At 44.8% G+C, this 14,723-nt stretch overlaps 1 protein-coding gene across 1 annotated transcript; it reads right to left on the reverse strand.

The window, feature by feature from the left end:
- Positions 1-6,766: 6,766 nt before the first annotated feature.
- On the reverse strand, positions 6,767-11,540 carry PDP2 (pyruvate dehydrogenase phosphatase catalytic subunit 2). Its single transcript, XM_077288799.1, has 2 exons — positions 11,398-11,540; positions 6,767-8,495 (listed from the first exon to the last, which is right to left on the reverse strand). Exon 2 carries the CDS (start codon positions 8,433-8,435, stop codon positions 6,855-6,857), a length of 1,581 nt encoding a protein of 526 aa, XP_077144914.1. The 5' UTR covers positions 8,436-8,495; positions 11,398-11,540; the 3' UTR covers positions 6,767-6,854.
- Positions 11,541-14,723: the final 3,183 nt, after the last annotated feature.

Here is a 14,723-nt window from a genome sequence, read left to right on the forward strand (position 1 = left end):
GGACGACTGATCCGGGTACATGAAAGAATGAATGGGGCCATGTTTTGTGAGATTTTGAGTGCAAACCTCCTTCCATCAGCAAGGGCATTGAAGTTGAAACGTGGCTGGGTCTTTCAACATGACAATGATCCAAAGCACACCGCCAGGGCAACGAAGGAGTGGCTTCGTAAGAAGCATTTCAAGGTCCTGGAGTGGCCTAGCCAGTCTCCAGATCTCAACCCTATAGAAAACCTTTGGAGGGAGTTGAAAGTCTGTGTTGCCAAGCGAAAAGCCAAAAACATCACTGCTCTAGAGGAGATCTGCATGGAGGAAAGGGCCAACATACCAACAACAGTGTGTGGCAACCTTGTGAAGACTTACAGAAAACGTTTGACCTCTGTCATTGCCAACAAAGGATAGATTACAAAGTATTGAGATGAAATTTTGTTTCTGACCAAATACTTATTTTCCACCATAAAATGCAAATAAAATGATAAAAAAAAACAGACAATGTGATTTTCTGGATTTTTTTTTCTCAGTTTGTCTCCCATAGTTGAGGTCTACCTATGATGTAAATTACAGACGCCTCTCATCTTTTTAAGTGGTGGAACTTGCACTATTGCTGACTGACTAAATACTTTTTTGCCCCACTGTATACAGGACAGGAGGAGTGGTACTGTGCAGTGTATATATACAGGACAGGAGGAGTGGTACTGTGCAGTGTATATATACAGGACAGGAGGAGTGGTACTGTGCAGTGTATATATACAGGACAGGAGGAGTGGTACTGTGCAGTGTATATATACAGGACAGGAGGAGAGGTACTGTGCAGTGTATATATACAGGACAGGAGGAGTGGTACTGTGCAGTGTATATATACAGGACAGGAGGAGTGGTACTGTGCAGTGTATATATACAGGACAGGAGGAGTGGTACTGTGCAGTGTATATATACAGGACGGGTGGTACTGTACATGTAACTGTGGATTTAGGGTTAAATCACTACATTTAGGAACTATTAAAAATTGAATTTGACAGTTCATAGAATGTCTTTTTCTTCTCCACTAAATATCTAGAGTTTAAAAAACAGCAATCTGAGACATGTAAGACCTGGAGAGACACATTTCCATTGGGCAGCACGGATTTCTATAAGCGCCACCTGGAGGACATTACTGGTACTATAATGTCAGAAATCTTTTGCTCAGGAAAGGTCCCACACTGCCACCTGCTGTTAGTTGACTGCAGTGAAAGGTTTTTCTGAGCTGAGGAAAGAAGTATGCAGGCACTGCAGACCGCCGAATCCTGACTGTCCACACGCTGTTGTAATTCCCCTCATGAGATGACCATCACTTGGCTTCATGATGCTATTTGCCCCGGTCATGTGCCAGCTCATCCGGTTTCTCTCACACTCGCACGATTTGGCAGTCTGATAAGAGTCTGTCCATGTCGTTGGGTCTGATCCACCAGGTATCGTTGTTTTGGTTGGTCATATAATAGTACCATTATATTTCTTGCAAAGTTTTGCACTAACATTTTGGCGTGCGGGGACGGGTGAGATGGCTGCATGGCTTACATCCTCAGCTCAGATTAAAAAGAAACCCGCTCCTGTTCAGTGCTAGCAATAGGGAGACCTAGGAATATCCAGACTTTTTTGGAGGAAAAAAAAATTGTAAAAATTTTTTATTTGTAGAACTGAATAAGACAGAACATTCCCAGTACGACGTGAATGTCAGTCCTATCCCTGAGAAACACATGTAGCACAAGCTCTCACATTAACGGTGGCTTTCTATAGTACTGGGAATGTTCAGGGGCTGAATAGAAGTCTAAGGGTATGTTCCCATGATCAGTAATCGGCAGCGCTTTGAACACCGCACATGTCCGTTCTGTCCAAAGCGCTGCCGGCTTCTGAGCGTAGGTGATTCCACATGTGTTCATTGAACCGTGCGGAATTACCGTACCCAATACATTGTTCAGGTGATATTTATCTTGCGGAGACTGAGTGTCTCCTCAAAATAAATAGACATGCTGTGGTCTGGAAAGACATGCCACATGTCCGTCTCCTCAGGGAAGCCGGAGGAGTCCATGCATGCATTGTGGAGATGGGAATTCTCGAAATCCCATCCACTATGCTGTAACATCTGGCCGCAGTGGGTTGGACGCTGTGGATGTACTCAGTGTTCAACCCACAGTGTTTACTGACCGTGGGAACATACCCTTAGGCTGCCGTCACACTAGCGAGTTTTACGGACGTAAGAGCGCATAAAATACGTACGTAAAACACGCCTAACAAACGGCCCAATTATTCCCAATGGGTCAGGTCCTATCAGCCGTATATAACGCATCCGTAATATACGCCTTTCTACGGCCGTACAAAATCGCAGCATGCTGCGTTTGTCAGCGTATTGCGCAAAAAATACGCCAATGAAAGTCTATGGGGGCGAGAAAAATACGGATTCCACACGGACCAGCAGTGTGACTTGCGAGAAATACGCAGCGGTGTTAGTGAAAAGCTGGTAATTCAATTGCCGGCTTTTCATTTCTCCTTCCCAAACCCGACAGGATATGAGACATGGTTTACATACAGTAAACCATCTCATATCCCCTTTTTTTTTTGCATATTCCACACTACTAATGTTAGTAGTGTGTATGTGCAAAATTTGGGCGCTGTAGCTTGTAAAATAAAGGGTTAAATCGCGGAAAAAATTGGCGTGGGCTCCCGCGCAATTTTCTCCGCCAGAGTGGTAAAGCCAGTGACTGAGGGCAGATATTAATAGCCAGGAGAGGGTCCATGGTTATTGGCCCCCCCTGGCTACAAACATCTGCCCCCAGCCACCCCAGAAAAGGCACATCTGGAAGATGCGCCTATTCTGGCACTTGGCCACTCTCTTCCCACTCCCGTGTAGCGGTGGGATATGGGGTAATGAAGGGTTAATGTCACCTTGCTATTGTAAGGTGACATTAAGCCAGATTAATAATGGAGAGGCGTCAATTATGTCACCTATCCATTATTAATCCAATTGTATGAAAGGGTTAAAAAACACACACGTTATTAAAAAGTATTTTAATGAAATAAACAAACAGGTTGTTTTAGTATTTTATTGCTCTCTCAATCCATCCGGAAGACCCTCGCTTGGCAAAATAATAAACCAACAATATACATACCTTCTGATGAACTGTCAGGTCCCACAAAGTAAATCCATCTGAAGGGGTTAAATCATTTTACAGCCAGGAGCTGCGCTAAAGCACTGCTCGTGGCTGTAAAAACCCCGGGTGCTGAAAGGAAAGCTGGGTGATCTGTACTTACATTGAGTTGCGGTGAGGCGCCCTCTGGTGGATGTTCTCATGAACTGCAGCCTTGGAAAAGTTCCCACGCTCGAGTTCATATGAGTTCATCCACCAGAGGGCGCCTCACCGCGACTCAATGTAAGTACAGATCACCCAGCTTTCCTTTCAGCACCCGGGGTTTTTACAGCCACGGGCAGTGCTTTAGCGCAGCTCCTGGCTGTAAAATGATTTAACCCCTTCAGATGGATTTACTTCGTGGGACCTGACAGTTCATCCGAAGGTATGTATATTGTTGGTTTATTATTTTGCCAAGCGAGGGTCTTCCGGATGGATTGAGAGAGCAATAAAAATACTAAAACAACCTGTTTGTTTATTTCATTAAAATACTTTTTAATAATGTGTGTGTGTTTTTTAACCCTTTCATACAATTGGATTAATAATGGATAGGTGACATAATTGACGCCTCTCCATTATTAATCTGGCTTAATGTCATCTTACAATAGCAAGGTGGCATTAACCCTTCATTACCCCATATCCCACCGCTACACGGGAGTGGGAAGAGAGTGGCCAAGTGCCAGAATAGGCGCATCTTCCAGATGTGCCTTTTCTGGGGTGGCTGGGGGCAGATGTTTGTAGCCAAGGGGGCCAATAACCATGGACCCTCTCTAGGCTATTAATATCTGCCCTCAGTCACTGGCTTTACCACTCTGGCGGAGAAAATTGCGCGGGAGCCCACGCCAATTTTTTCTGCGATTTAACCCTTTATTTTAGCAGCTACAGCACCCAAATTTTGCACATACACACTACTAACATTAGTAGTGTGGAATATGCAAAAAAAAAAGGGGATATGAGATGGTTTACTGTATGTAAACCATGTCTCATATCATGTCGGGTTTGTGAAGGAGAAATGAGAAGCCGGCAATTGATTTACCGGCTTTTCACATATATCGCGCTGAATTAAATATAAATACAGAATATATATATATGTGTCTCAATGATATATATATATATATATATATATATATATATATACTGTATATATGTTTTAACGAACATTTGAGCACATAAATCCATTAGATGTCGGTTTTGCAAGCCTGCGAGAAAATATCGCAGTACGGATGCCATACGGATTACATACGGAGGATGCCATGCGCAAAATACGCTGACACACCCTGCCTACGGATGACATACGGACCACTATTTTGGGAACATTTCTCCGTATTACGGCCGTATTACGGCCGTAAAAAACGGACCGTATTGTCTTACGCTGAGTGTGACGCCGGCCTTAGAAGGACGACTCTCCACAGTAAAGCAAGGATGGAGGTGATGTAATGAGAAGTTGCCACATTCCTACACATTGTAACAAGCTCGCTGTTTCCATGTGGCTATAGGAACACGTACTATTAAATTTACTGCTGATTAGACGTAGAAGCAACGCAGCACAGAACAGCAGCCGACCAGGATAAACACCGCGACCAGGATAGTGTCAGAAACCAGGAGCATCGCCCCATAAAAATAACCGAGGAACCCGTCTGGCAGCTCTTACAGTTCATGTAAATGGTGCTGTGGATGTTATGGTATCACGCAGCCCATCACTTCAGCCCACCGACAGCGGACTGCCCGGGATACGGCACTGCTCATTATTACCATGGATCCTATTGAAATCCCGCCTCCAGATTTCGGGCGTCTCAATTTTTGGGGGCTTACGACACTGCAACCCGTGACATCAAAGCACAAGATGCATTTACACACTGCTGCAGAGGGGTGGACTAAACCACTCCTGGACATATTCATGCCTTTTTTAAGAAAGTAGAGGGGTTCTTTTTGTTTATTTTACAGGTGAAATATACTATTTTCACCTGTAAAATAAAAAAAAAGAGCAAAATCAACTGCTCTTTCTGCTGCCACTTAAACCACATATCTGATGCACTGTTTGAATACATCGTAAAGACCCCCATAGACTTTAGATGAAAGTTGGCCTACCGTATGATCTATATGGGGGGTTTCTGAATCTCCCCTTACAGATGACATAGAGGGGGAAACAAGGATCATGCCACTGCCGGAGGTATCTGCCACTTTCCTCTCCCCACATGGATACCCGACCAATCCTTTATATGTCTGTATAGGAAGAGACAGACGGATGTTTAACGGAGTCGAAGATCGGAACGTAATGCTTGGACTAGCTGGCAGCTCTCTTGACAGCATATATTTCTATGTGGCTGCCATGCTTGGTTCAGGAGAGCTGCCACCCAGTCCAAGTATCATGTTGCAATTCTTGTCCAAGTTATATTACCGTTTGACTCTTCCCTATGGGGAGTCTGGAGAACAAGAAGTCGACAATTATCTGTGTATGGCCAGCTGAAGACCCTCTACTATCAGTGTCACCAAATCCTCGGCCTGCAGATTGTCAGGAGCAGAAGTTTGACCAAGGACCTGGAGCTGAAGGAGACTCTTCTACTACCTAAGATATAAGTCATGGTAGATGGGGACTCCCAATTCATTAGGACCAGTGTTTTGGACCTCAATCTTAATGACCTTGGTGCATCTTTTAAGAAATGTGGCTCATCTTTCGGCAGATTGTACGCCATCCAGGAGCCAATTCTAATTTCCACCACAAAAGTGTTATGAGGAATTTGTCGTTGTGCTTGGTCATGCTCAAGTTTTCGAAAAGTTATCAGATCTTGCCTGGACCAACATAAGAATGCCAAAAGTCATTAAAAAATTTTTTGCAACTTTTTAAATTGTTTAAAAATTGTGACAATTCATGAAGTTTTACAACAGAATTGTGATGATGAATCCGGGGCCTTTGCATTGGGGCAGCGGAGCGACAGGAAAAGCATCAATTTCCTGGAAATCCCTTGAATGGTCCACACTTGGGCAGAGATACATATATATGTGTTAAGATAACTAATATCTGGTTATCAGGCATTAAAACTTCAGGAAAACTGAGGTAAAGGCCACCGGTGACAGGGTTCTGCAATTACCGCTCAGTGATGGGCCCTTGATGATGATGGTGACCTGCAGAAGCCTTTTATGATCATTGAGGGGGATTTATCCAGCAGTTGAAAAAGCGATAAAATGACGTACGTGTGTGCAACATGCAGAATAAATGAGGCGGCGCTGCGTCTGACCGTAGCCACCATATATTTACATATAACACAGTATCTGGAGCAGAATTACACATTGTTTTTTAAAAATATTCTTAAAAACAAAAGTTTTCCAGGACATGATGGCGATAAACCTCCCCCAATATGTGATCTCAGTGATGGACCCCTACAATCTGCAGAACGATGGGAATTCAGCACTTGCTGTTCCTTCACTGCTGAGACTAATATAGCAGCATCCGAGTTTGCGCCATTGTATCTGGTACTGCAGTTCAGCCCCATTGACTTGCATAGGGCTATGATATAGCACCAGGCACACAGATGGCCATATAGACAAGGGGCACTGTGTCTAGTATCTGCCTGATCAATGAGGGGTCTGGAGATCGGACTGATCGCTGATTTTCTTTTTCCCAGAAAACTCCTTTAATTTTTGTTAAATACATATATACACACATATCAGCTGTGCAAAACATAGACTTTCCCCATATTATTCCCCTCGTTCCTCCCTGTAATGAGCCTCGATAGCATTTGTGTTGAATAAGACAACGGTCACGGTGATGTCGTCTCTGTACATCCGCGACAAGTCCTCAGGCAAGCTCAACATGGCGGCCAATTTCTCCGGCTCGATCTCACCGTCCTCGTTGCTGCCGATAGCGTGCCGGATCAGGTGCGTGGCAACGTTCTGATCCTGTAGACTGATCCTTCTTGTTCGCCTCTTCAGAAGCAAATTGTGCATGTACCCAAGGCTCCGCTTCTCTACGGAAACCTGAGGTTCCTGCAGTCTGACCTCGGAGAGATGTTCGGCCACCAGCCTCACCACCTCCTGGTTCTCCAGCATGTCCCATAGTCCGTCGGAGGCCATGACCAGGAACTTGTCCTGAGGTCGTAACTTATGATAGGTGATCTCTGGCCTTGCAGTTAGATATGGTGGGGTGTAATAGTTGGCGGGATAATACTGATAGATATTTAGAGGTTCCATGTTACAAGCGTTTTTCAGAACACTTTGCTGCAGCTCCTCGCTCCATTTAAAGCGGACATCGCCAAAAGCTCGAAAGGGCATCAGGATACCCAGCAGCCTCTGGTCAGTCACTACAGTTTGCTCCTCAGAAGCCGGGTGCTCTGATCGTATTCTCTGTACCTCCGATTTATTAAAAGCATTGTGGTCAGCCGTAAGAGGCAGCGCTGACCAGGCGCCATGTGCATCCTGAATGCCCAAGACGGCCCGGCAGTCTCCAGTGTTCGCCACATGCAGGTTCACCCCATCTATGTACGACACACAGGCAGTCGCCCCAGAAAATGCAATTTGCAGTGTGAGGTTCTTGACCATCTCATTCTCCGCCGGCACTTGAGCTTCCAGGGAGATATCAGAGTCCAGTCTCTGGAAGGCGTAGGACATGGCGTCAGCTGGGCTCATCCCAGATTCATTGTCCAAGTCTATCAGCTCTTGCCAATAAACCCTCAGGTGGTCAACGTAGAGTGAAGCAATCTCACGGTACGTGTAGTCATTCTTATGTTTGTGCCATTGCAGGATCGGCAGCACCGGCTTCATGCGTTCGGTGGCAGACTCAATCTCCTGTAGAGTGTCTTGAGACATGAGGGAGACTGCAATGTAATAACAGAGGCGCTCGCTGACAGAATGAGCACATGCTGAGCCGGCATGGCCATCGAAAATGCCAAATATGTGGCCTTTGGTCTGAAGGCACGTGGCAGCACTCCGGCGGTCTTCACAAGGCGTGTTAGAGGCAAGAACATTGCTTTCGAACTTGAGGACCGTATTTGGGTTTGGTAACTTGTAGGACTGCTCGTTGGCTCTGAGGATATAATTGATTTGCTCTGGAAGCAGCTGGAAGTGTACATCTTCCGCCGTGTGTCTGTAGGACCTGTCACGGGAGATGGCGGCTTGGTGCACCGGGTAGCACAGACATATCGGCGCGACCGTCTTACTCCTCCATCTCAAGTGGGTCTTTCGGGCCATGCATTGTGAATAATCCCTTCTTCCACGTCTCACCAGGACAGCACTTTGTTTAACACTGCTCAGGATCCATCCAGGGAAGGGTCTGGACATCATAAACCGGCTCCAAGCTATGGGTGTCCTGTTCGCTTCTAGAGCAATTTAGATCCCAGAAATCTGTGTATGGGAAAAAAAAACAAAGAAAGTCATTGATCTGCCCGGTTCATCTACACAACTTAAGGGAGGATTAGATACCGCAAAACTGCAGACAGCATCACTCATGAATCGCTTAGATGCAGCACCTCTGCAGAAAGTATCAAACCTAATAGAATTAGATGCAATAGCTCAGACACACAAAATGGGATTAGATACATCTGCTTAACGGACAGTATCACACAGGACAGGATTTAGATACATAATATAGGTCTGAAAGAACAATATTAAATTGCCGATAAATCTGGGTACACCTTGTTCTCCATAAATCGAGTGTCTGGGTAAGGGCGCAACAGACAGCCATATATAAGAACATGGACTGGCCGGCGGGACTTCATGTATTTCTATGCAAAGGACATGCTCAGGTGGCGAGAGACGCCGGTCCATCCGTGCACTGCGTACTGATTATGATACAGCCGTCTGACGTGACCTAAGCAACACGGTCTTTCCTGACCACCACAACTACAGAGATTGCCTTGTGCTTATAGAAATATCCCTGAACTATCAGCACATTACAGACAGTCATTTATATTCAGGGGGAAATAAGAGGCGGAATCATCTGTAATACTTGTCTGCAATTTACTGCTTTGGAATAGGACACAGTTCACACACGGGGGTGGCTGTATAACGCTAAGCATTTACATATATAGAGAAAAGTCTATCGGCTCTGCTTTCAAATGCTTAGTTAGGTCGATGGAAAAATGGGAAGTTCTCGGATGAAAAATCCCGGAATGTCTGGGACTTGGAAAGTTAGTGAAAATCCAGCACTTGACTTAAACAAAAACTTTTATTGCTCACCTATATTAAAAGAACCTGCGCATTTCAAACTGTTTTTTTGTTTGCGCTTCAAAACTTGTAGGATTTTTTGCTACCATCTTCTATTTGTTTCTAACAATTTTATTTGGATAGTTCAGTAAAAGAGTTTCTTATCATTCTCACTGGAAATCAAGTGCTGGATTTTCACTAACCTTCATTTTTCCTATTTGCCGCTCTGTTTTTTTTTTCTTGCTCTAGCATGGACTTTTCTCTGTGGCCGCAGTTCTTGGCGTCAAATCTGCTCTGTGATTTGGGAGTTGTTAGCTGACACTCAATTAACCGGCTTTTTCTGCTGTTGGATTTAGCAGAATACGCCGCTTCCGTAATGATAATGTCACGGTGTGATGGTTTTCGGTAAGGAAGGGGGGCCTCAAACTGTCCCTGTAACTGGGACTTTAACTACCCCTGTCCTGGGGGTACTCTTGATGGTAGAGAGGCCCGAGTCTCTGACCTTTATTATACTCCTGCTAGACCCTAATCTGTTCTGTCAAACACCCCATGAGGCCTGGGACAGAAGAGCAAAACAAGACATACAGACAAAGCAAGAGTATTAGAAAGTAGCAAACATAAAAACATTCACCAAAGGTAGAGATGTATATAGGGAAGGATAGGAATGTACCAACCAAATGGGAAAAAAACATAGGGGAAAGCATACACCCAAATACAGCATGCAATAATCTCCAGTAGCAACAATGGTCTCCTATACAGCACAGTGTCCACAAGAAGCTAAGAAGGAAAGTTTTCACTGGCAAGGGAGAGAAGGTCTGTACAGGTTTTATAGGGAGAGGTAATGACCAGATCAGAAGCAGCTGACATGGAGCTGCAAGTTTCTGACCAGCATAGAAAGGTTCATTAACCTTTTCTGCACCAAAGGAAACCAAATCATTTAATATGGGACACAAACAGGCTAAATGGAAGATCTGCAATTCACAATACGTAAGTGATCTTCTAACCCCAGATGTGCCAGAAGGACATGACACACTCGTGACAGGTAACCTAAATTAAAACTAAATTAAAAGCACAAGTTCATTCCGAATCTGAAACTTCTAAAAGGTGGAAGCAGGGCCTGTGCATGTAGATATTGCACAATGAGTGTAGGAAATGTCCCACTGTTCACACTTCTGGTGTATGTACATTGTTCTTGAAGGAGTCTCCACAACACCAGAAGGTTCTGTGGAAACTCTCAGTGGCCGGAAAGCTCATCTGCTGGGAGTGAGGCAGCAATATATGGGGTGACTGGGTTCACCGCCGCCTCCTCGGCTGATTATATACAGTGTGACACTTCTCATACCAATCTTATCAGCAACTCAATAAATAGGAGCAAAAAATGTCTTCTTCCCGAGAAGGACAAGACGCTCCAGTCTGGAGGAATTTTCCATCCTCATCTCAGCTCGACAACGAGATCCATTCAGCTCAAAATGCAAAAGTTCTGGTTGTGCTGAATGCCTGCGTCCTCCCCCCGACGCACCTACAGCGGGAGAAACTTGGCACTTTTAAAGAAAACGAACACGGTTAATTTCATATGTTGCAGGTTTTGCTTTTCAGCTTATCTGCAGCAAGGCTCGCACATGATGCATTTTGAGGCGGATTTGGTGCATATTTCACCTTTTCCTTTACAAAGAGTGAAAATTTGTGCAGAATCCGCCTAAGAATTGACAATCGACACACGTGTAGGCGAGAATTGTCTGACGTCGTCTACTATTTGTACATTGCTGCGTTTCTACACACAAATTCATGTAAAAATCTGCACCAAATCCGCAACATGTGACCATTTCCTAAGGCTACGGTGGTGATGGTGACATGTCGTCAGATGATATATGAGTCAGTCATTCGTTATGTCGGGCGGTTTCTGTATGAGGCGCCTCATTGCTGACAGCAGAAGATCCCCAGGATCACATAGGATCAGATACAAAGTATCACTGGACCCTCCCCACACGAGGCTGATCCCCTTCCTAGGAATGTCTGTGGCCGCTCACACCCTAAATCCTGACAGATAAAGTCCCGTAAAGTTCTCCCTGCTTGTTACATGGATAAAATGTGAATTTCTTACCAGTTTGGGCTCAGTATGGAGTAGTCCGGGCTCCTGGGCTCTGCTCACACACGGCTGCTTCTAGCACTGGATTGGGACTGGCAGCCGAGCCCTTATGTCCGGGTCCTCCTCTTCCCTGTGTGACTGTCATGGCCCCCTCCTCCTCCTCCTCCTCCATGTTGCTGACAATAGCTGAGGCATGCTCAATCCTCCCAGACTCATAGATGGAGATGTAGGGGCTTCCAAAACTAAGAACAGATTACAAAAGAGAGAAGTAAATTATTTGTTAATTACCGGTAATTCCCGTCATTCTCTTCTCATAAAAACTTTTTGACAGTGAGGATGATCATGAGAGGTGGTGAGTTCTCCTTCAATGGAAGCGCTCAAACAGAGGCTGGACAGACATCTTTCTGAGATGGTTTAGTGACTCCTGTGTTGACCAGGAAGATGGACACTATGACCCTGGCGGTCCCTTCCAACTTTAACATTCTATGATTCTATGATAAACCACATCCAAACGGCTCGAGTGATGGCACCCTCATTACATTATGGAAAATTGCATTTTGGGGCCAGAATGCTGTAAAAACAACTTTCCGTTGTGCGGCTATAATCAGGATCATCTATGAGACCCTTGTAAAGACAGAGCAGCGGCCTCACCATCACATTGTCTGAAGATCCACGTCCATCGACAGAGACCAGTGTATGGGGTACAAGGAATTTCTAGACAATCCGTAAAAGTCAGCGTGCATTTTTCCTTGTTTAACACAAAAAATGTGTCCATTTTTTTTTGTAAATTGGAGAAACTTTTATAAAGATTATTAGTATGGCTGTAATCAGTATTTTAGGCCGAGTGCCCACGATCTGGAAGTATCAGCATATGTTCTCTGCGTCCAAAGCGTTGTGTTCTAGAACGCAAGTAAATCCGCATGTAATCACTGAACCGTGCGGAATTACTGCATCCAATACAATTTTATTTATGGAATTTCCCTTGCGGAGATTAGTGTCACAGGGTCACAATGCAGTCAGGGGGTAACATTCTTCTGAAATCTGAAAACCCAGACTCCTCCATCAGACGCAGATAGACAAGTGCAATCCATCACTGCACAGAAAACGTCTCCTCCAGGGTCCAGTGGTGGCTTTACACCACTCCATCCAATGCTTGGCATTGTGCTTGGTGATGTACGGCTGCATGCAGCTGCTCGGCCATGAAGCTCCCGGCAGGGGCGCAGTGTTTGTGCTGACACCAGAGGAGGTCTAGAGTTAGGGGGTCATGAGAGCAGTGGAACATTTGGAGTCTTGTTCATCGCCTGCTTTGTCACTCATTGGTTTCTTCTCCGTCCAACACCAATGGATTCATGGTTCACATAATGGTTCCTGTTTTGGACACATATTTCTTTGGCATTATGTAACTGCACCCAGCTCTGCTCTGTGCTGGATGCAGCCGGTTACGCGTGCCAGCATATTGTTACTTGGTCTTACTTTCCCATGAATTCAGCAGGGATGTGTCCGCCTTGTTTCATGTATAAGCAGAAAGTCTGTGCCGACAGGTTCCTCGCGGTCCAAGGCTCCCTGTTGTCATATCCTCTGGACTCATCTGTTGTGTCACAGTCATCTCCACAATCTACATGTCAGACATTTCTCTTTTTTTTTTTTACACCAGTTCTTAGTTGTCTTACTTTATGCATTTTGTTACCGGTGGTAATTAATGTCATGCATTTTATGATTCCTCTTTTCGAGACTGTCGAGGACGACACAGAAAAGACTCCTATAGAACATGAGACCCTTTTACATCGTCGTTCACGACGTACTCCACATTTTGGAGCAATTTTTTGCAGAATCCTGGTACATTTTACGGAGTATTTCTCTGCTCTGGAGAATGGAATTATGGACATTGCTGCATCATAAGAACATTTTGGGAAAGAAATTCCATTAAGTTTTCTTAAAATCTCCTCTTTAACAATTTATCATGTCTCCTACGTTCCTGTTTTCGGGCTACAATCTCGTAACTTCTATTTTCATAAGGTATTATTCAGTCAATCAGTGGCAGTTTCCTGACCACATTTTTGTGCGTGTCTGAAAAATAGGAATACAGCTGGGATGGAGGCCAGAAAGTGTCCAGTGACTTTGTTGGCTCTGTCAGAACCCTGTTTTTCGGGGGGATTCCGATGGAAATTTGGATGTAGTCCTCAGCGGTCAGTATTGTATTAGTGTGAACCTAGCCTTACCTGCTCATCAGTAATTATCTGCTTGTATAACTTGTCATCAGCCCGGGGCACAACACCACATTGTCAAATTCTGTTTTTTCTGAAATTGCCTAAAGGCAAATATTATAAGTGTAGAACACAGGTGCATAGCAAATTATCATGCAAAACACATCTACCCAACTACTACAAAAGCAAACAGAATGAAAACCCTGCCCTCTTTTTTTTCTTCCCCAGTCGCACAGAAAAATAAAAACTGCATTTGCATTCCCCCAGGATTTCTAGGAACATCGGATGACGCAGACCAATCTCCCTGTTTAGGAACATATGTCGATCAGTCAGTATTTGATAAAGTGGGGTCCTGGGCAAAATTGTGATTGCAAACATGTTTTCACCTATTTATTATTATTATTTATATAGCACCATTGATCCCACAGTTGTAATGCTGCTGCAGTGCAGTATAGCGCAACTTTCACCAGGGGATACTGGTGAGGGACGAGAGGTAGCACACAGCGTAACACAACTGAGAAGCAGTACAAGCACCACCAAGTGGCGAGAGAGTGGTCAGACAAGCCGAGTCAGAAACTATCAGGACAAGAAGTAACAGAGGTCACAGCAATACACGTGATCAAATACAAGCCAGAAGTCAGAGCCAGACGGGAGCAGATATAACCGAGACGAGAGACAGTAAAACAGGTCAGAAGCCAAGTCAGGTCACACACCAGGAGGTCCAAGAACAGGGAGGGAACACTAAGACAAAGCGGGAAGGCAGGAAAGGGAAGTCACAGGAACAGAGTACACGGGCAGAGGACAAACACGGTATGAAGGGGTCAGCTGCTCTAGCCTGTAAGCATGAACGATAACTGACACTGGTCTGCAGGTCACCGCAGACTGAAATAGCCACACGGAACCCAAAGCGAGGCAGAGAAGGTTAACCCCCGCATGACCAGACCGGGGAGAAAATAACAAGAAACCAACCCCGGCCTGGATCATGACAACAGTGCTGTACAAGAGAAGGAATTACAATATACAAATATAAAATACAGTGAACAAACAATGATAGCCTGGTACAGAGGGAAGACATTGGACTGTTCTGAAGTGGCCTTCTATGAGCCCTGACCTAACTCCTATTGAGCATCTTTGGAA

The sequence above is a fragment of the Ranitomeya variabilis genome, chromosome 2 (genome assembly GCF_051348905.1).
Source record: "Ranitomeya variabilis isolate aRanVar5 chromosome 2, aRanVar5.hap1, whole genome shotgun sequence".
NCBI classification, from domain to species: Eukaryota; Metazoa; Chordata; class Amphibia; order Anura; family Dendrobatidae; genus Ranitomeya; species Ranitomeya variabilis.